The sequence below is a fragment of the Megascapheus bottae genome, chromosome 5 (genome assembly GCF_031878675.1).
Source record: "Megascapheus bottae isolate mThoBot1 chromosome 5, mThoBot2.hap1, whole genome shotgun sequence".
NCBI classification, from domain to species: Eukaryota; Metazoa; Chordata; class Mammalia; order Rodentia; family Geomyidae; genus Megascapheus; species Megascapheus bottae.
The window spans coordinates 20950431-20973010 of NC_143513.1; the positions used below are offsets into that span (position 1 = coordinate 20950431).

The following is a 22580-nucleotide window of genomic DNA, read 5'->3' on the forward strand; positions in this document are numbered from 1 at the left end:
ACTCAAGTGATGCAAGCAGTCCAGGGCCAAAGGGCGCCTGGCCCCTCCCAATGGTGTCTCAGGACACCACTGACTGACAGTTGCATTCGGGAAAGACCCAATAACTGGCACCGCTTGATCTGTATTTAGCGAGCACTTTTTTTCTAAAATAAAGTTAGATCTGCACCGAGTCTGGTCTCCAAAGTCTGTGTTCCGGGGATTATTCGTGGGCTCCGTCGCCACTTTACTCCCCTTGTAGACATCCGAGAAGGACCCCAACAGTGTGTGCACAGGTTATATGGAAATACTGTAGCATTTTGTATAAGGGACTGAAAGGGACTTCCCCAGTTCCTCCCCACCTTACCCCCCTTGGCCTGCCAGGAAACTCCCTCCCTTTCCTTTGTCCTCAGAACAGTGCACCAGAAGCCCATGGAGATGATAGGCCCCTTCAAACAGCAAAGATGTCAGTGGTTGCCCCAGCCATCAATCAGCTATGTTGAATTCCATTGGCCACCTGTGTATGGCCAGCCCAACCACATGGCTGGCAGTCTATAAAAGTAGCCTGTAAGATTAGGCGGGGTCGCTCTCTCACTCACATCTTAGAGATGGCCCTGATCAGTCAGTATGATTCTCAATGCTAGGTGCAGAATAAAACTCTGTTTAACTTCCGCTTTTGTGTCAGGCTCATTCCTTTGATCTCGGACCCTAACAGGACCCGGAGCACCCTTGGGTTTTGGCATAGGTAGAGGCCCATGGAGAAATAGGGACAACCATACATAGAGCAATACACACCTTGGAAAGAAAAGCTCTTCCTAGGCTTTCATTCTGAGTTGCTGTTATTCTTTCTGGCAACTCTTGACTAAGGAGACTGTGCAACAATCTCATCTTCCACTGTTCCTAGAGCAAACATCTCTTTGCTTTTCTTTATAGTTTCTAAACTCTTTTATCTTTATTTTTCTTGGGCTGCATAAATATGTCTCTTGAAAGTGTGTGAGGTAAGTTTATGAGCAAATCACTGTGAAGTGTTCAGGAGACAGCCTCTTTCTAAGAGAGTTTTATATCAAAACCAGTCAGAATTATGAGGAATCTGCAGCTCCTGCTCATGCTCTATCCTCATCTTTCCTGTAATTCCACCCTGGCTGCTCCAAGGCAGTGATTCTTTCAAAGTCATTTCCTGTCTACCTCGCTCTGCTCAGAATACAAACCATATCATAGTCTTACCTTGTTCTTTCACATCTTTTCTCTCTTCCCTCTATGCCTCCCTCTTTTCCTTCCTCCCTCTCTTCTTTCCTTCCCCCTTTTCTTTCTTTTTTCCTTTCCTTCTTTCTTTATATTTCTTTGGTCATGGGGCTGGAACTTGGGGCCTGGGTGCTGTCCCTGAGTTCTTTTGCTAGTGCTTTATCACTTTGAACCACAGCTCCACTTTCAGTTTTCTGGTGGTTAACCGGAGATAAGAGTCTCATGGACTTTCGTGCCCAGCTGGCTTTGAACTGAGATCCTCAGATCTCAGCCTACTGAGTAGCTAGGATTACAGGCATGAACCACCAGTGTTCAGCTTCCTTCCTTCCTTCCTTCCTTCCTTCCTTCCTTCCTTCCTTCCTTCCTTCCTTCCTTCCCTCCTTCCTTCCTCTTTCTCATTTCTCTGTCTCTCCCTCCCTCCCTCCCTCCCTCTTTCTTTCTGTGGGATCTTATTAGATACCAAAGGTGGGCCTCAAACTCCTAATCCTCTTACCATTGTTTTCCAAGTGCTGGGCCATTACTTCTGCACCTGGCTCAGATTTCTTAATGTCTCAGGACTGGGGTCATCATCAGCTATGTCTTCAACCCACTGCTGGATAATTTTTCATGTTATTTGATTAAGTTCTGTATTATAAAACCAGGCTGTACATCTCTACTTAACTAACTTGGAAACTAAGTTTCAGAGAGATGAAATGGTTTGTCTATCATATTGTTTAGACTAAAAACTCAGTAGAATTCCAGAATACATCAAGTCTGCAAAGAGTTGCTGGGAGCTCGTCAACATTGCTGCCTTCCTCCCCCGTCCCTCCTCCCTCCCAGCTTCTCAGTATTTTTGTTCCTGGGGGCCTGGCCATGGGGTGTAGTGGGATATAGCCGAGAAAAAGAGGAGTCTGGGAAAAGAGTATGGGGATAGGAGCAAGTCAGAGTTTATAAGGTTTTGTTGTTGTTGTTCTAACATTGAGTTATAAAAATTGTCACTAATTATACCAAGTTAGAATAGTATCCTGTATCTATCATTCTCCTTCACTAAGGATCAATGTAGTGACAGTATATTGCGTCCATGTCAAGCTTCTGACCAATGTATTCTAAAGCAAACCATATTTCATTTTGTCCTCTGACAGGGAAGTTGAGCTGAGGTCCTGGGCCACCGTTTCCTTGGCCTCCTCCCCTCAACTTACTTCTGCCTGGCTGGCCTCCTTACCCTTTGTCTCATCTCTAGGCTGAGGAAATATTGTGACACTTCAAAAAACTCACTGTGACCCACACTGCGAAGTAGTGGTGGTAGCTTAGTTGGTCTACAGAGGTCCCCTGAGTCTTCCCTGCCCCCTCCTCCTCTTTCTCTAGCTGTCACATCCTCTTCCTTTTCTTCCCAGCCTCTGAGGCTCCTCCCTTCTTCATTCCAGTCATCACCTCCCTCTTTATCATATGCAAAATGGAGACCCCCAACACTTTTCTATGCCAGTACTGGTGTTTGAACCCAGGGCCCGGGCACTGTCCCTTAGCTTTTTCACTCACGCTGATGACCTACCACTTGAACCACAAAATCATTTCCAGTCTTTTTTCTTTCATTGGTCAGTAGTGGAGCTTGAACTCTGGGCCTGGGCAAAGTCCCTGAGCTCTGAAGAGCTCAAGGCTACCACCCTACCCCTTAAGCCACAGTGCCACTTCCCCTTTTCTAATGGTTAAAAGAGTCTTTCACCTTGCCCGGCTTCATTTTCAGTCTTTTAAGTGATTTGACTATACCTACATGCTTCCACCAGACTAGAAGCTTCTGAAAGCAGAAACCCATGAGATAGTACAAGACAATTCACAGTCAATATATGTTTCTAAGTATTTCATCATAGCAGCTGCTTTGGACTCCCTGTTTAAAGCCTTTTTTTTTTTTAAGGCAGTTTTATATTATCTAGCCCAGGTTGGCCTCAAACTCATGATACTCCTGTCTCTGTTTCTCAAACGCTGGAATTATAGACACGTGCTGCCACTCCTGGCTTGTGTGCAGCCTTTCCTAGAGAAGAACTCAATGATGTGGTACACACCTGCGGAGCCAGCTACTCAAGGCTGAAGTGAGAGGAGAGCTCGACTCCACCCATTCAGACAAAAGTCCATTCAAGAACTTTTTTAAGTATGAAAGAGATATGATAGGAGAGAGAAATGTTACCCTTCTACCTTCAAATCACAAAGGCACACAAGAGCAAGGCTGGCAATATACAAATAAGTGTTCATTGCTGTAGTAACCTGTCAGGATTAGCTGTCTAATTATGGTTTTGTCTTGTAAAAATACTTAAGTGTGGTGTCTTCCTTGTGACCACTGCGTGTGGCATTTTCCTGGTGAGCTGGACCACCTGTGTGTGGCGCTCTTCTTTAAAAGCTCAGCCCCATGGAAGTCAGGGCTGCTGCTCTCTATCAGCCTGAAGGTGGAGAGTAGCTGCTGTGCTATTAAACTGACTCCTAGCGCCATTCACTGAGTGCTGGTGACTCCATTGCTGGGGGCTCAAGGACCCCAAAATGGCTGGAATATAATAGTTGCCATTAGCCAGGCTCATGCCTTAGAACAATTATAAGACTAGAAAATGTGTTCCAGCTCCATGTAGATGATCGGCAGGCTAAATAGATTGAAATCCCCTGAAGGAACTTGGTGATGTATGTGTGTGTGTCCTGGATCTTAACCAACTTGAGACTCACTGCTTACCATTAATGTATCTTTCCTAGCCTGTATATTTAAATTACAGAAGTTAAAAAGAGAGCCTGCTCTTAGTTCCTTATAACCATTTCAAAAGCAACACTAAAACCATCACAATTACATAAAACATAGGCAGTTATAATTCACTCTTAAAATCAGTGGTTAGTCATTTATCTGGGACTCCTTTTAAGCTCCGATACAAACTATTCTGGGGATTGAAAACCCGATTTCCCTGTTTACTTTGCCCTTCCCAGCCCTAAGAATGAGACCCTGGAGTGCCTGGGCTCACCTGAGTTCAGTCACTAGGACTGGATCCTGGAGAAGACATAGATAGGGATAGTTTTTCCTTACTCCACTCTGGACCTGGCAGAAGAGGTAGACTTTCCAAAACAACAATGCCCAATGACTGCCTCCTTCCCAGGAACACCAGAGGACTGGTTAGTGGAGCCTCTTGCCTTTATGATCATTGACTGCAATATACTTTTAAGCTCGACTACTGTTGCTAACCTCTTACACCTGCTCAGGCCTTGCATGTAGCTTCTTCATTTAAGTCTCTTGATCTGTCTCACTTGGGCTATATTTTCATAAGGTTGCTGTCAACTAGGGAGATACTGATGTCTTGATTTGCTGGTTACCAATGACCTCTACTACACAAATGCTAGCATTTCATTGGTATTACTTCAATAATAGGATTCCACTTATAAACATGAGATAGAAATTATACCTTCTATTTTGTTACCTTCTCATAGTTAATAACATAATATGCTTTACTACTGACATGTCTGTCTATCTATCTATATTTTTTTTGTCAGTCCTGGACTTGAGCTCAGGGCCTGAGCACTATCCTTGGGCTTTTTCAAGGCTAGAGCTCTACCAGTTGAGCCTCAGCACCACTTCCAGCTTTTTTTCTATGTATGTGGTACCAAGGAATCAAACCCAGGTCTTTCTGCATGCTAGGCAAGCACTCTACCACTAGGCTAAATTCCCAGCCCCTATGTTTATATATTTTTAATTAATTTTTAAATTTTTCATTTTTTCCAGTACTGGGACTTGAGCTTCTTTTGCTTGAGGCTAGAACTCTTACCACTTGAGCCACAGATCCTCAGAGGATTACAGAAGTGAGTCACCAGCACCCAGCTGAGATTTCCGATTTTTAAAAGTTTTACCACCTCTCAGTAGCCTCACCAGCTGATGACCAAGTCTATAGCATATGGTTTTGGGTGACATCTAAAAACTCAGGTCCATCTCAGAATGTAAAATGAATTCCATCATCTCTCAAAGACCTCAAAGTCTTAGAGTTGCAATATTATTACAGTAATGTGTGTACAAATTCTTTCCTTTTCTTTCTTCTTATTTTTGTACTGGTACTAAGGCTTGAACTCAGAGATGGTGGTGTCCTTGCTTGACTTCTACTCAAAGCTGGTGGTCACAGCACTTCCACTCTTTGCTGGTTAATAGGAGACATGAATCTGGTGATTTTTCTGCCTGGAATGGCTATGAACTGCAACCGTCAGCTCTCAGCATCCATATTATCCAGGACTACAGGCACAAACCAACAGTGTCCAGCTTTTATAAGCTTCAACAATTGTTCTCAAGATGACTTTCATAGCCAGGATCCAATCTAGGTTCCTGAATAGCTTTCCAATGTCTCTTTCAATACCTTCGGGGATGTAGAACTATGTTTCACCATTCTACACAAACCAAGTGAATCAAAAGTGAACTTCACTGAATGCTAAGCATCCTCTTGTATTGCAAAGGAAACAACCTGGGTTTAGAAAATGATGGCTAAGTCATTGCTCAAGGTTGTAAATTTCATGTGAGTAGTCAGCATTTTCTCATTCCATGTTATGACATCCACACGGTAACATCTCCATGGCCCAGGAAGCAGGGGAACTCCCTGGAAGGAAGGTAGATGCCTACTAAGGGATAATGGGAAATATTAGAACCAAAGCTACTGCAACTCTGAGTCTGTGTCCGTGTGCTCCTATCTCTAAGCCCCATCACCTTAGGTATTTCTTCCAGGCAAGACATTCTGCAATAGTCTTGCTCTCTCCCCTTTCATCAATGCAAACACCTGTAATCCAGAAAAGCAAAGACAGGGTAGCCTCTTTCCATGTTATTTATTCACAGCCAACCAGCTACATGAAGGAAGTAAACAAATTAAGAGGAGCTTCTGGGGAAGCCATATGGGCACAGGTAGAATGACAGGAGGTAGGCAGAAAATAATTTTACAAATGATTGTGAACAACTTGCAAATAACCATTAAAATGTATCTTCCAAAGGTATCAGAGGAAGATAAAAATCATCATGAATACAATAAATGAGCTAGTTTTGCTCATTGCATCCCTGCAACCAAAGTCTCCCAAAATGGTTTGCATTTTAATTGTCAGGGATTGCAAATACTTATGAGAAGCAGATTTCCAACACAGAAAAAGAAAGACTAACACCAGGTAACAGATTACTACAATGCAGAAAATTAGCCCATGAAAATAGCTGTCATCTGCTAGCAAAAATAGAGTTATGCTGATGTTAATATCAAAATTAAAGATATTCAAGTAAATTATGCCAGAACATTGTAGCTAATATTCCTAAGATCATAAGAATGGCTTTTTATTGCTCCTACTGGGAAGGAAAGGTCTGAGGAAATTCTAACCATTAACACAGCCTGATGTGTGTAACACTTTGTTATTTTTCTTGACATCTTCCATGGCAGAGGAAAACAACTCGTCACAAATTTGGAAGATACAGACGAAAGACAAGTGCTCACAACCCAAGCACATGACCTATATGAGAAAAGGAATAGTCCAAAGAAGTAAACATTGAAAAAGTTTGTATAATTTTCTCCCTCCTATAGTCTTCCAGGAAGCACACAAAAACTGGGAGACCACAGAGGTAGTCTAGGTAGGAGTTTTTATCCTCAAGTGAACCCTTGTATGGTTAGCTAGTAACAGAATTCACCTAGTGCACAGGGAGGGTAGATTGAACTTTGCTTCTTTTTCAGTGTATAGTAATTGTACAAAATTACAAATTGTCATGACATTTACATACAAGTTGAACTGAGGCTTTTACTATTACCATTGATACAGGGAAGCACTGCTGAGTTTCAGGTTTCTAGAGTGGACTTTCTGAGGTTTGGGTCCTGGTAACAGGAACACAGGAAGCGCAGCAATGCCTGCACAAGGTCCCATTTCCAAAGACACATGTGTAGTTCACCACATATTTCAGATAAGGTAATAATTAGGAATAGAGGTAAAAACATGCATCAAATGGGGTAATGATTATTTGAGAGATTCAGACTCCAGAAATTTGAATTCCATCTCTTTCTCATGTCATATTTCTGTTTTTTTTTTTATCTTAAAATGTAAAAGTCTTAGGGCTGGTAGAGTGCTTTGCCTAGCATGCACGAAGAATGGAGCTCGAGTCCTTGGTACCACATACATAGAAAAAAGCCAGAAGTGGTGCTGAGGCTCAAGTGGTAGAGCTCTAGCCTTGAGAAAGTCCAAAGGACAGTGCTCAGGCCCTGGGTTCAAGCCCAGGACTGGCAAAAAAAAAAAAAAGTAAAAGTCGTAGAGATGCAGATTTGGCAAAAAGATGCTTCTGAGAGACAGGAAAGAAAAAAAGCCATTTCTTCCTTCAAAGGAGCTTCTGAATTTGGATATCAGCATGTATTCCCCAAGCTGTTTCAATTTCAGAAAAGCCCTTTGTAAAGATATAGTTACTGACCATGGGATTTTAAAATTTGCACATAGTTCTTTATCATATATATGTATATGTATTTTTTTCATGCCCACCCTCCATTCAAATAAGATCATTACAGGTAACATTTGGTCCAGTTGTCCTTGTAGTTGCAAAATTAAGCATGAAACCAAAAGAAATAACAGCAATGGACAATTGTAATTCACAAATATTATATGGCAAAGCAACATCCATTCAGGCTGTAAGTTTCTGTTGTTTTTTGAGCCAGACTCTTGTGCAGGTTTGCTTAACTGCCAATATTACTACAACTCTACATTTATCCTCACGTTGTGAAAATGAAATTTGTTTTCCCCAGAGTACCTCTAAATCTACAGCTCATTTCCTCATGTCTATAATCAGAATTTGGATAAATGTTGAAAAGAAAAAAAGAACAAGGCACATACCAAAGAACCAGATTGTGTCATTCAAGTGTTTAGAAATAGAAATGATACTCATACTGTGTTCATTTTGACATGTTCTTAAAATGGAATAAATGGATCCAATACTTAATAAGTTATTTGAAAATGCTAGTCACTTGAAGATTCCAAAAGAGGGCTGATCCATGTTAAATAACCCTCCATTTGGAAAATGCAATGCTGTCCAATTAGTTACTTGGAATGACAATAAAAAATCATGCATCCTTTCCCTGTTATATTATCCTTCATTTGTAACATTTTATTTGCTCTGAAGTTCTTTAAATATCTAAGGATGTGTTGGAGAAATCTTTTTCTCACATCCTTAACCTGGATGCATTACAGAATTGCTAACCACCATTCTTGACAAAGGCTTAACAAACAGGCTTTGGTTTTAACTGTAATCTGGGCAGAAGATGAAATTGGTGTGACAACACAATTCAAGTACTGCAGAAATTATTTTACTGTAATGTGAAATAAAACACTTAAAAACATTTTCTCCTAAAGTAGTTATAATCTAGTATCTGAGACTACTACAGAAGTCATGGAGTGATATAAATTTTAGAAAGTGTAGGAAAAGGATCAGACACTTCCAGTTTTGTCAGAAGACAACAATGAAGGACAACAACTCTATATTTGTCTCTAAGGCAGATGGTCATACATTCTATACAAGATCTAAAATATATTAAGAGGTAGAGAATACCAAAACAGTATTTAAGAAAGACATGTTAAGTTATTTATAGCAATTAGTTATGTTGCTAAACTTAAAAAAAAAAGTCATCCTATCGTGTGGCATGTAATATACGTTTTATACTAAATTGGAACAACCTGGAATCATCAAAGATGTGGTCAAACAGGAGGATCTGCAAAGCTAGGGGTGGGGTGGGAAGTAGTTTTATAATTTGCCAAGAATTTGGCTTATTAAGGAAAAATTTGCTACTGCCTCTGTAGGATGCCATATGGATACTGAACGTATGGCAGCTTCTCTGATTAACACTTTTGTATACAAGACAGAACTAGAGAGAGGGATAAGCCCAAATGCTTCCCCTTCAGGAAAGTGCCCCACACCCATCTTATAAAAACATACATCCCACTGATATTATACTATCCCTTCCATTGCCAAAATGCAAATGAAAACATTCTTCAGCCTCCAGCACCAGCAGAATTGTTCTGAATGAACAATTCAAGAGCTGTCTGAGGCAAAAAGATATCTCAGCTACTAAATTAAACTTGGGTAGCTTCCACATGAGTGAGTAACCCTGGGAGTTCATAATGCACCTGGGAAAGGTTGATTTCCCCCCCTCCTTCTTCCAACATAATTTTCTAAGGCATACATTTAACTTGAATTTTTCTATCCTTTGGGAAATCAATAGTAAAGCTTTTTTTTTTAAATTCACACATGAATATTCAGTCTTTGATTTTTATTAAATAGTTGATATACAAAAAGAAATACCAAGGTGTTCTACATTCATATAAATGATCATGAAATCATGATACCATTTGAAATTGTAAAGAAAACTAGTGAAAATACATAGGTAAATATTTACGATGCCAGGCTAAAGCACACATGATCACTCTAGATACTATCTTTTAAATATACAGACACAGGTTTGAGCTGCTTCAGAAGCAAATGCAGGAGACACTAACCGAGATTTCTTCTCAACATTTTCACCACAAGACAGGATGGTCCAGTTTGGAAAATCCAAGATCTTTTCTAAGTTCCAAATAGGTGCCATTGCTTACCCAAGAGTCATCATCAGATTTCCTGCAGGGAAAATGAGACCATTTCTTAAACTCACTCACAGTCTGTCTGTCACTCATGCTTCCTCTCCCTCCTGACTCCTGACCCGTCCCCACCATCATCCTCAGCTACATTCTACATCCTTTAGAATCCAGGGCTGGAACAGCACAGGATCTGGAAACCACTGTGTGCTGCTGACATGAACTTCTCAACCCTGGAGGCAGTGGATAGTGGTGTTTCTAGGGAAAGAAGACTGCCGCCATCTTGGGAATGATTATGTAAAAGGTATGTATCAACCAGGAAGTTAAGAGGAAGTGAGAAGCTCAACATTAAAACAGAATAAAATGAAAGGAATTGGAAGATCTGGAAGTCTGAAGAGAACAGTCTTGCCTTACTATTGTTTCTCTAGATAATGTTTCATAAGTTAAAGGCAGTCTTCCTAGCTCACTCATTCAGCTTTCCTGTTCTTGTTCTTGCTTTATTTTTGTGCTGGTACTGGGACTTAAACTCAGAGCCTTCATTGTGCTGTCCCTTTAGTGTCCTTGCTCAAGGCTGGTGCTCTATCATTTGAGCTACAGCTATACAGCTTTTTGTTGGTCACCTGGAGATAGGAGTTTCACAGATTTTTCCTGCCTAGGTTGGTTTCAAACACAAGTACTTAGAATTATTGGCATGAGCTACTGGATCCCATCTAGATTCTCTACTTTAAAAAATGAAATTAGATCATTTAGGAAAGAAGTAAAGAAACAACCTACTTAAAGGAATTTTATCAAGTGACCAGTAACTAAGTCCTACCACGCTGTTAATCCAGCCAGATTTCTTTTCAAAATATCACATCTATTTTATTTTTAAGATGTTTATGTAAAGTTATGAGCATTTTAGGAAAAAATTTCTGCTGAGATGATCTGTTGGAATATCCTGAGTTTGAGGACATGACCCGAAGAGATGTGGTAGAATCTACATTTACCAGACGTAAGGAGTTACAGCATTATATTTTAGAGATGAAATATTAGCTCTTTGCTATTTTTTTTTGCTAGCTGTGGGGCTGGAACTCAGGGCCTGAGCACTGTCCTTGGGCTTTTCTCAAGGCTAGCACTCTGCCACTTGAGCCACAGCACCACTTCCAGCTTTTTCTATGTATGTGGTATGGAGGAATGAAACCCAGGTCTTCATGCATGCTACTCGAGCACTCTACCACTAGGCCAAACTCCAGCCCCTAGCTAGCTCTTGCTATTTTAATGATTTGTAATACATAGTTTATTACTGTTGCTGAGATACTGGTACATAAGTCTTTCTATAAAATATTTCTGTTGTCCATTCAAAATAAAAACACATTAGTCAGATGTGGTGGCTTACGCCTGTAATCCTAGCTTCTGAGGAGGCTGAGATCTGAGGATCAAGGTTCAAAGCCAGCCTGGGCACTAAAGACTATGAGACTCTTATCTCCAATTAACCACCAGGAGAAGGGTAGTAGCCTTGAGCTGAAGAGCTCAGGGATAAGGGGCCAGGCCTAGGCCCAGAGTTCAAGCCCCATGAACGCCAAAAAAAAAAGGGTAGAGTGCTAGCCTCGAGCAAAAGCAAAAGAGTTCAGGGACAGTGTCCAGGCCCTGAGTTCAAAACTACAACCAACAAATTGAAAAAATAAAATAAAGAAGGAAGAGAAATGGTGAAGGACAATAATTTCTCATACCCCTTTTCAAAATTTAAATAATATAAACAAGACTGGCTCAACAAGTTATTTAAAAGGAACAGTAAATCTTACAAATCTGAGTTCAGCTGCATGGGAACATCTATCATTTGAAGTTTGGATTTCCTGGGATGCCATTTGGGTAATGCACGAATTACTGTGTTGATCATAGCTCAGCTATGATGTGTGTGTGTGTGTGTGTGTGTGTGTGTGTGTGTGTGTGTGTGTGTGTGTGTGTGTGTGTGTGTGTGTGTGTGTGTGTGTGTGTGTGTGTTTTATGGTAGTGGGGCTTGAATTTAGGGTCTGGAAGCGGCAGTGTTTTTTTTTTGTTTTTTTGTTTTTCTCAAGGCTAGTGCTTTCTACCACTTGAGCCACAGCTTCACTTCAGGCTTCTTATTGGTTAATTAGGGGGAAAAAATAGAGTCTCACAGACTTTCATTCTCTCATGGGCTTCTAATTGCGATCCTCAGATCTCAGCCTCCTATGTAGCTAAGATTATAGGTGTGAGCTACCAGCACCTAGCCTCAGCTATGAATTGTAAGCTGACCTAGGACTCAGGACCAGTTCTGACCAGTTTCCTTGCTTCTCCCACAAGCATCTACTGAGAGACTTGCGGGACAGACACTGCAGAGGCATTGGGAAGGAGCATGATGTGCAAAACTGGAAGGCGCCAGTCCTGCCTGAGGACAGGGGCAGGGAGGGCCTAGTTTTCACCGTCCAGTGGGAAGGTCCACCTTGCATTCCTCCTCTACAGTGACATCATGAAAAGTCAGCAGGGCCTCTGAGCCGACCCCACTGCACATCCTGACCCAAACCTGAAAAATCGAGGCTGATGCTCCATGTTGTTTTCTTCTAGGACTCGCCGTCTCTCTCTCTGGAGCTGTTCGATCCTCTGCTTCTGTGTTTCAGCTTCCTCTATGTTCCCTTCTTCTAGAAATCTAAGGCATGGAGGGAAACAAAGCAGAAGGAAATTGATCCCAAGGAAACACACTACTACTCTACTTCCACAAGTCCACCTTCTCCACCAACCTCCAAACTGTGTGTGTGTGTGTGTGTGTGTGTGTGTGTGTGTGTAGGTACTGTGGCTTGAACTCAGGTCCTTACATTCTTGCATAGTTTTGACTACCACTAGACCAGTTGAGCCTTAGCTCCACTTTGGGCTTTTTGTGGTTAATTGAAGATAAGACCTTGCAAATTTGTCTGTCAAGGCTGGCTTCAAATTGCATTTCTTAGAACCCATCCTCCTAGTTAGGTAGGATTATAAGCATGAGCCACAATGCTCAGCTCAGAACAATACTTTAAAGTAAAGAAAGATATCATTTGTAAATTAGTAATATCTACATGTTCAAAAATACTTTATCTATAAAAGGAATTTGAGATGAGGTCTCCCTACCTTTTCTGCAGTTCTTCCTGCCTCTCCCCAACCACCCTAGCCCTTTACCTTCACATTACAAGCAGCCTAATATTATTGGATTCTTGGGTTACATTCTTAGAGATTTTTAATACATATTTATGCAAATATAAGTATATGTTCTTATCTCTCACTCCCTTTTTGTAATATATGTTATAGCAGACTTAAGACATTATCTATACACCTTGACTTTTTGTTTTTGCTTTACTTTTTGCACATCTGGAAGTCTTTTTATGGTAGTACATAGACATTTTTGAGATGTGGTATGGCCTGGGTGTATGGATGTGTGTGTGTGTTTCTGGGATCAAACCCAGGGCCTTACCCATGCAAGCACTCTATCATTGAGCCAGATAAGCCCAACCAGCATCTTTATTTGTTAATATTAGGGTGTGTAGTTTAAACCTCAATTTATTTAAATTATTAACAGGCAGTTGGATTGTTCCTATCTTTTTTTTTTTTTTTTTGCCAGTCCTGGGGCTTGAACTCAGGGCCTGAGTGCTGTCCTGGGCTTACCTCAAGGACACATGAGCCACAGCACCACTTTCAGCTTTTTCTATGTATGTGGTACCAAGGAACCAAACCCAGGTTTTCATGCATGCTAGGCAAGTACTCTTCCATTAGGCCAAACTCCCAGCCCCCAAACTGTTCTTTTACTTCCACTCCCACCCATGTGTTGTCAGTGCCCTTTCTTCCTGAACCCTATCATTTATGCCAGATTATATGGTATGAAAAGGTAAGAACATTCAGTTTTTTAATATGAGCAAGTTTCACATTATGAGTAAACCTGAACTTATCTGTATGTTTAAGGAACACTGTGTTCAGTATTTAGCAAACTATCCATTTTCCTATATACATTTTGTTTTCTCATGGGTTGACTTAAATGATTTTTTTAGAACTCACTCATGATATGATTTATAAATACAGTTGGCTATTTATTGTTTATCTTTTTATAGGTTATATATATTTATCCATTAAGAAGACTTTAAAAAATAAGTTAATCCAGGTGCTAGTGTCTCATGCCTGTAAACTTAGCTGTGATCGAAGGATTAAGGTTCAAAACCAGCTCAGGCTAGAAATAGCCCATGAGATTCTTATTTCAATTAAACAGCAAAAAGCCAGAAGTGGAAGTGTGATTCAAGTGGTAGAGTGCTGGCCTTGAGTTAGAAAGCCAAATGATAGTCTGAGGCCCTGGGTTCAAGCCCAGTCAGTACAGGTGAGTGCATGCACGCACATGCACACATAGACATATACCCACAGAGTCAAACACAGCAACCTTTTCTTTCTTTTGTCTTCTGGATTTTGAGGCTTACTTAGAAAAGCATTAAGAGGCAAGACTATTCTTTACATTTTATAGAATAGGAAGCTGAGGCTGAGAAATACTGAGAGACTTTTCTCTCTCAGAGAACTTGTTAGCAGCAGTGTACAACTGAAAGCTAGATCTCAATGCATCAAATTAATTTAAATTTGAGGGTTTAGGGGACATGGGTTTTTTTGTTTATTTATGTTTTGGACGCCCTGGAGTTTGAACTCAGGGCCTGGGCATTGTTCCTGAGCCTCTTTGTGTTTAAGTCTGATACTTCATTACTTCTGGCTTTTTATGAGTAGTTTACTAGATAAGAGTCTTAGATGTTCTTGCCTAGGCTGGTTTCAAACTACGATCCTAACATCTCAATCTCCTGAGTAGCTAGGATTACAGGTGTGAGCCACCAGAGCCTGAATGATATGGACATTCTGGTTTTTTTTTTGTTTTTTAAGTCGGTTGTGAAGATTGAACTTCAGGTCTGGACCCTGTCCCCGAGCAATTCAGCTCAAGGTTATTTCTCTACCATCTGAGCCACAGAGCCACTTCTGGTTTTCTGGTGGTTATTTGGAGATAAGTGCCTCATGGACTTCTGTGCCCCAGCTGGCTTCAAATCTCGATTCTCAGATCTCAGCCTCCTGAGTAGCCAGGATTGCAGGCATGAGCCTGGCCTGGGTCTTCTTATACTTTCAAATATAAACTGAGTTCTTTATTTCTTCACACAGTAAAACACCTTAAAATAAGATTTAAAAATATTTTCAATAGAAACAGGGCTCTGTTGACGAAGTCGTGTCACACATGGATTGAATCTAGGCTCCATTTCTTCTCTGACACCATTACTTAATTCCCCCAACCCCCAAATTGTACTCACCTGTCTGCTACTGGTGACTTCACCTGCCTCTCTCAGGAGGCCAAGCAGTTATTAGCAGTACTCATTTTGTTTGAGGCAGCGTATCACTGTATAACACTGTTTAATCTTGAATTCACAGTCCTCCTTCCCCAGCCTCGTGAGGACTAGTATTACAGAAGTGTGCTACCACACTTGGCTTTACATCTTTGGGGAGAAAGGTCTTTAAAAAGAAAAAAGTTCTTACCTTTGATCTGGTCTAAATCGAGTGTCAGTAGGTGGTAACAAAGACTTTGAGGATAGATCCATTTCATTCAACTCCAGAGCAAACTGTGTGAAGCCATAATATTGCTCATGACCTTTGGGCATGGGATCTAAAAGAGAAAACACCATCAGCCATGCCCTGCACTTTATTCATGCTGCAGTTTAATCGCTTCACCTTTTTCACTTCAAGCTGCTACAGTTCTTGCTCAGCTTGAAACTATTCTATTTGGATTAAAATATTTTGACTAGCTGAATATTTTATTATCAATTTTCTTTTCTGTAAATTTTCTTTTTCTTCATGGATATGGTCTCTTTTGTTCAGTACTACATGATGCCGTTCTATTTGAGCTAGAGAATAATTTAATTTGCTATAAATGCACCTTTGAAAAACTCTAGATCGCTTTTTCTAGATAACTACATTCTCCATTAGTTTCGTTTTCATGTAGGTGATGGACAACACTCTGAAACTTTGTCTTTTAGCTTACACAGTGTTGAACCCATATTAAATTATTAAATGGTTTTCTCTTCCATTCTTGCTCTTCCTCTCATCCTGTTAGCAACTCTTTTGTTTCTGGTATAAATTCAGGCTTTTATTTATGGGTCAAGTTTTTTTCATCAACTTTTGTTTCCTAAAATGTGACATCTTTTCTTTTTTCCCTTGCTGTACTGGTGTTTGAGGTATTTGAGCTCAAGGTTTTACATTTGCTAGACATTGTTCTATCACTTGAGCTGCACTTCTTTTTTGGGGGGAGGGGAGCGGAGATGAGGTCTCACAAATCCAGGGCTATCCTTGGACTGTGACCTTCCTACCTATGGCTCCTGCATAGCTGGGATAATAGGCCTGAACCAACATACTTGGCCATCCAAATATTAACTCTTAACTTTAGAAACATTAAGTATATTACCCTGATTTGAGTTCTGGGTAAACATATCCCAAGTTCCTATGTAAACCTAATGTTGATAAAGAAAAAAAATCCACCTCTAGCCTTAGCTTTTCTAGTCACATATCCACATGTAAATACTGATTGCCAGCTGTCAGTGTACAGACCATCTTTTGAAATTTCAAAAGTCCCTCTTGTTACTAAATTCTCTGTTTCTTAAGCCCAGACAAAGCTTTCTACTGCATCTCCAGGGTAGACCTCCAATCACTAATGAGGATGGCTACTTGACCTAAAACCAAACAAAGTCCACTTAAATTTCCTCCTCTTGTCCGGTGGCTCCCAATTGGTTCAAAGGTAAACCCGATTCAGGCTGATGGGCTGGACATTTTTACTGAGAGGCCATAAGAAATACTGAATGCCTGAGAATAAGGAGATATGTGAGAATCTAGCTTGAAGTTCCCCCTCCTCTTCCTCCCCACCTGGCTCATGGTCATGGGGAAGTTGTGACAACCATTGCCATGCATGAGGGAACATCATAGCATATCAGGAGCTGTATAATGTGTCCTTACTAATCTATGTCATTGACATGGGTAAGGTGCCAGGGAAACAAACCTGGGCCTGCCTCTCACTTACCTTAAGAGAACATATCCTCATGAGATTTTTTTTGTATTCTATTCATTATAGGGGAGAGAGGTAAGGTTTCCATTGTTACATTCTACACAGGGTTATACTGTAGTCCCCTTTTACCCCCTTTGTTATACTTCCTGCACCCTCTCTCTAAAAAAGAAAAAATCATCCCAAGCAGGTTTTCTGGTTCCTTTTTCAAACTTACAAATTATTCTCCTGGTTTAAGACACTATTGGTAAAGTTTTCTTTTTTTTATTGTCAGTCTAGATATATTAAAAGCTCTAACGCATAACAGAAGTCTTACTAATGACCCTGCTTGGGGCACAGTGATCTTTCAGATGTGGAGGTGATAGGCTAAGGGGACATGGTGAGGTATGTTGGAATTTTCTTGCCTTTCTTCCACAGATGCTTCAAGGGCTCAGAGTTCTCTAGAACCACAGGCTACCAGAAGGCAATGGCTTGCCATTGTAGTTCCTTCAAGGTGTCCTACAGTCCAACCCATGCACCAGTAATGGCAGTGACCTCTTCTGGGGTGAACAACCCAGGACCAAGCAGCTTCACTGAGGTTCTGCTAGAAGAGGGTCAGGGCTTTGAAAAGTGGTTACACGAAGGAAATGAAGGCCAACCCCAACATTAGCCTGGCTCATAGTGGGTACAGGTTGGAGACCCAAGTGACCCCTGCCTACCGGCCAATCTCTTGCCCTTCCCATCCATGGTCTCTGCCTAGGAGAGCTGAGCTCCCAAACTCACTGGCTCTCCAGATGCACGTGGAGGACGAGGAGCCTCCACAGTAGATGCTCTCATGCCATTTCCCAAACAGCCGGTGCACTGCCTTTCCACTCCTGTCGAAGACTGTGCCTTCGATCTCGTGGGCGTTAGTGCTCCAGTATTTTGCCTAGGATGCAAATGATGAGTGTCTGAGTGGTACTACAAAAGGGTCAGCTTATTACAGATGTTAATAAGACTAAAGGTAAAGAGAGAGGAAGGACTATAGACTGATTTTACATGGCACCACTGGTTTGCCTGTTTCAGGTTCTGCTTGACAAGATATATACAAAAAAAGTATACATAAAACACCCCACAGAGATAATTCTTACTTTTACATACATTTTTTAAGCCCTTGCCAAGGTCTGAGTTCACAGCCTTGTACTCTTGCTTGGTCTTCTTGCTAGCACTCTACCATTTGGGCCACACCATCATTTTGCTGGTTAATTGGAGATGAGTCTCAAAGACTTTTTCTTCTAGGTTGGTTTCAAACCACAGTTCTCTGGATCTCAGTGCCTAGGTAGCTAGGATTCCAGGTTTGATTCACTGGCATCCTGTTGCATGCTTTTGCAGGAAGACTTAAAAAGTACTTTTGGCAGCATTTTATTATATGATACACTGTTAATAACTATATCTACCAAGTTGCAATTAGTTCTCCTGAACTTATTCCTGCCAGTTGAGATCTTTTATCCTTCGACCAAGGTTTCTTAGTTATCACCTCCAGCCTTGGGAACCACTATTACACTCCTTGTTAAAGAGGTCAACCTTTCCAGATTCCATGTATTAATAAAATCATGTGACATTTATTTTTCTATTCTTAATTTATTTCACTTAGCATAATGTTTGCCATGTTTATCTATGCTGTCACAAGTAAGGATTTCAACCCCTATACATTCCATTGTGTGTATATATACACACCACATTTTTCTTTAGCCTTCTGCTGATTCTACACTTCAGCTACTGTGAATAATTACAATCAATACTGAAGTACATAGACTGATTCACAGACTTCCATAGACTGATTGCATTGTCTTTAGATTTATGCCCATGGGAGAATTACTGGGACAATATCTGAAGAATATCTGTTTTCCCCACTAGTTGTACTACTTTACATCAACATACTGCAAGGGTTCTGTTTTCTCCACAGCTTTTCCAAGACGCATCTTCCATCTATGTATAATATCTGTTCTAACAGCTATCTCAGTATGATTATTTTTGCTTTCTTTTGAGAAATGTCTGTTCAGATAAACTTTGCCTATTTGGTGGTGGGTAAGATCAAAGCTAGGGTCTCCTGAATTCTAGGCAAGTGCTCTATTACTGATCTATGCCGCTAGCCCCTATTCCCATTTTAAAATAAGATGTTTTCTTGTTATTGTGTGGAGTTATTTAAATATATATTTAACATTTAAATATATATTAACAATATTATCAGATATAGTTTGCGAATATTTTCTTCTATTCTGTAATATTTCTTCTAGTTCTGTATTCTCACTGTATAGGTTTTTTTTCTCTTTGCTGTGAGAGGCAAGTTTGTTTGATTCAATTCTATTTGAGTATTTTTGCTTTGTTGCTTGTGTTTTAGGAGTCTACTAGAACCATTATTGTCTGAATCAGCATCATAGGGCTTTTTCCATTGAGTTTGCATTGAGTAGCTTTACATTTTTAGCTCTTACATTTTAAAAATCTTTAATCCATTTGGTTTTTGTATGGTATGAAATAAAGAGTTTCACTGCTCTGCATGTAGGTATCCAATTTTTCCCCAACGCCATTTATTGATGAGGCTTTCTTTACTCATTATGTGTTCTTGGTGTATTTGTTGAAAATCAGTGAATTGTAAATGCATGGGTTTACTGCTGGACTGGCCTTCTCTCATTAATCTATGTATCTGTTATACCTGGTTCTTCTCTCTTTCTCTCTCTCTCTCTCTCTCTCTCTCTCTCTCTCTCTCTCTCTCTCTCTCTCTCTCACACTCACACACACACACACACACACACACACACACACACACACACACACACCCCTCTCCTTCCCTTCCTTTCTCTCCTTCCCCTTTCACTCTTTCAGCCTTCCTTTCCAATATCAGCTTTAGTTTTTTTTCCTAATTTAAATATGCCACTTTTTTCTTATGAACATGAGACCATTTTCCTGCTAAACACTGCAGGAAAACCACCATCCCATCTTCAACTTCAATGCCTATTTAGGGGAAACTGGACATACTGTGTATTATCTTCTCCGTTGACAACTACTATTTTCAGCCTGGATGTGGAACAGAATATAGTTTTTCTAAAGAAAAGTCTCTACCTACCAGGTAAGTTTCTAGAGAGAGAGGAATCTTCAGTGACAAGAACAGGCTCAATAATTGTTTTAATCAATGGTTAATTTGCAATTTGTAACTTGGATTCAACATTTGTATAAGATACATTCCCCTCCCCCCGACACACATTTGCAACATGTGATGCAAGAACAAGAAATCTCAATTTACTCTCACGACACTGGCCAAAGTAGGTGGTTGGTCTGTAAGACACCTTCCATGGGGTGACTGTCTGTCTCATGGTTGGCACTGTCACTTACAGAGCTGTACCTCTAATCACTATAATTTAAAAGAAAATTGCCAGAGTTCAAGTCCCCCGATTGACAAAAAAAGAAAAAGAGAAAGAAAATTAACTTGTAACATATTCTCCTCCAAAGAAGTAGACAGTTGTTTGCAAAAATATTCAGGAGGTTTCTCAAAATTTTCTTTGATTAGGATTGGTCATCTAACCCATAGGACTCTTATCTGTGCACATTCTCCACTGGTTGTGACCTGTGAGGTCACTGCACACAGCTCAGCCCAGGCAGCCCAGCTCATACCAGCTCAATTCTGCCTTGTGGGTTTCAAACAGTACCACTGTCCAGCCAGCAGAGGGAGATTCAACTACTCCCTTGAGATGATTTCCCACCCAGCGCCCCACCCCCACTGTCCCAAATCTCCCAACTACTTAGCTTCCATTAAGAATCTCTATAAAGAACAGAAGGCACTTCTCTATAAATCAAAATCCATATTTGGAAACCAATAAATTTGAGTGGCGTTTCCAGGCCATGTTTTGGTGGTTCAGCCTCCAAGGCTGTTAGTGGAATTGGAGGAAGGGATGGGATAGCAGCGTCTCAGAGGTGAAGAAGGAATTTTTTTTTGCCAGTTGGGGCTTGGACTCAGGGCCTGAGCACTGTCCTTGGGCTTTCTCAAGGCTAGAGCTCTACCACTTGAGCCTCAGCACCACTTCTGGCTTTTTTTCCTATGTATGTGGTACTGAGGACCTGAACCTGGGTCTTCGTGCATGCTAGGCAAGCACTCTACCACTAGGCCCCTGAAGAAGGAATTTAAAATTGAGTTATCCAGCTATATAAAAATCACAGGGGAAAACCAATAGTCCAGACCTAGGTTTATGGAAAAACAAGAGTCATATTTTTTTTCTCAGGGATATTTTCTAACAAACCTAAGGCTGCCATTGGGCAGAAAGCCAGAAGGTGAGTCATAATTCATGCATAACTGACTTTCAGATGGTCTTTCAACACTGGAGGCATGTCCAATGTTCATTTCATAACTATAAAAATCTCATTTCTTGTCTTTTGGCTCTTTGACTAGCACCATGGCAATCGGGCAAGAACAAGCAAGCGCCTTACAAAAAGTGGCAAAAAAGGAGCCAAGGAGAAAGTGGTTGGTCCATTTTCTAAGGAAAGATTGGTACAATGTGAAAGCCCTGGACATGTTCTATAAGGAATACTGGGAAAATACTAGTCATGAAGACTCAAGGAACCAAAATTGCATCTGATGGCCTCAAGGGTTGGGTGTTTGAAGTGAGCCTTGCTAATCTGCAGAATGATGTTTTTAGAAAATTCAGGCTAATTACTGAGAATGTCCAGGGCAAGAACTGCCTGACCAACTTCCATGGCATGGATCTTACCCGAGACAAAATGTGCTCTGTGGTGAAAAAGTGGCAGACCATGATTAAAGCACCTATTGATGTCAAGACTACAGATGGTTACTTGCTTCGTCTGTTCTGTGTTGGCTTTACTAAAAAACACAACAATCAGATCCTCAAGACTTCCTATGCTCAACATCAGCAGGTCTGCCAGATCCCAAAGAGGATGATGGAAATCATGACCAGAGAAGTGCAGACAAGTGACTTGAAAGACTTAGTTAATCAACTGATTCCAGACAACATTGGGAGACATAGAAAAGTCTTGACAGTCTATTTATCTACCTCATGATGTCTTCATTAGGAAAGTAAAACTGCTGAAGAAGCTCAAATTTGAACTGGGACAACTGTAGAGCTTCATGGTGAAGATGGTAGCTCTGGAAAAGCTACTGGGTGCTAAAGTTGAGCTGATGGATACGAACCACCAGTCCAAGAATCTGTTTAAGATTCAGAGTTTTAATAATGACAAATAAGAGGCCTATTTGTGAAAAAAATCTCATTTCTGAAGCTGGGCAGGGTGGCACACACCTGTAATACCAGCACTTGAGAGGCTGAGGCAGAAGGATCACAAGTTTGAGGCTCATCTGGATTATGCAATGAGATCCTGATTCATATAACAGTCAGGAATAGTGACTCAACCTTGTAGACCAGGCAGAGAGCAGGATCTTGCAGTCTGAGGTTAGCCTAGGAGTGGGGGGAGTTCTAGTGACCCCATCTTGACCAATAGCTGGGTGTAGCGGTGTGTGCCTGTCATGTGAAGTTATAGGGAAAGCATGAATAGGAGGGTGGCAGTCCAGGCTGATGCAAACATGAAGAAAGACAATGTCTTGAGTAAATAATCAATGCAGATAGGGCCTGGTAGAGTGGCTCAAATATTAGAATATCTGCCTAGCAAGCATGAGAGCCTGGGTTCAAACCCCAGTAGTGCCTAAACAACCAACCAAAGGAAAAAAGCCTCAAACAACAAAAACTCTTTTCTCAGACCCTGAGTGGATGAGGAGCAGGTTAAGGTGGGCACGGAATGAAGCACATTTCCTTAACGAATATGTTGAGAC

The 22580-nt window shown here is 40.8% G+C and overlaps 1 protein-coding gene across 4 annotated transcripts in view; it reads right to left on the minus strand.

The window, feature by feature from the left end:
• Positions 1-6007: 6007 nt before the first annotated feature.
• The window catches only part of Osbpl3 (oxysterol binding protein like 3), a 179028-nt gene continuing 162455 nt past the window's right edge, over positions 6008-22580 (minus strand). For all 4 annotated transcript variants that reach the window (XM_090332781.1, XM_090332779.1, XM_090332780.1 and 1 more), the window contains 4 exons: positions 17555-17699; positions 15280-15406; positions 12290-12412; positions 6008-9811 (listed from right to left, as the gene is read on the minus strand). In XM_090332781.1, coding sequence (XP_090188907.1) covers positions 9715-9811; positions 12290-12412; positions 15280-15406; positions 17555-17699 — 492 coding nt within the window. In that variant the 3' untranslated portion in view covers positions 6008-9714. The remainder of the gene's footprint in view (positions 9812-12289; positions 12413-15279; positions 15407-17554; positions 17700-22580) is intronic.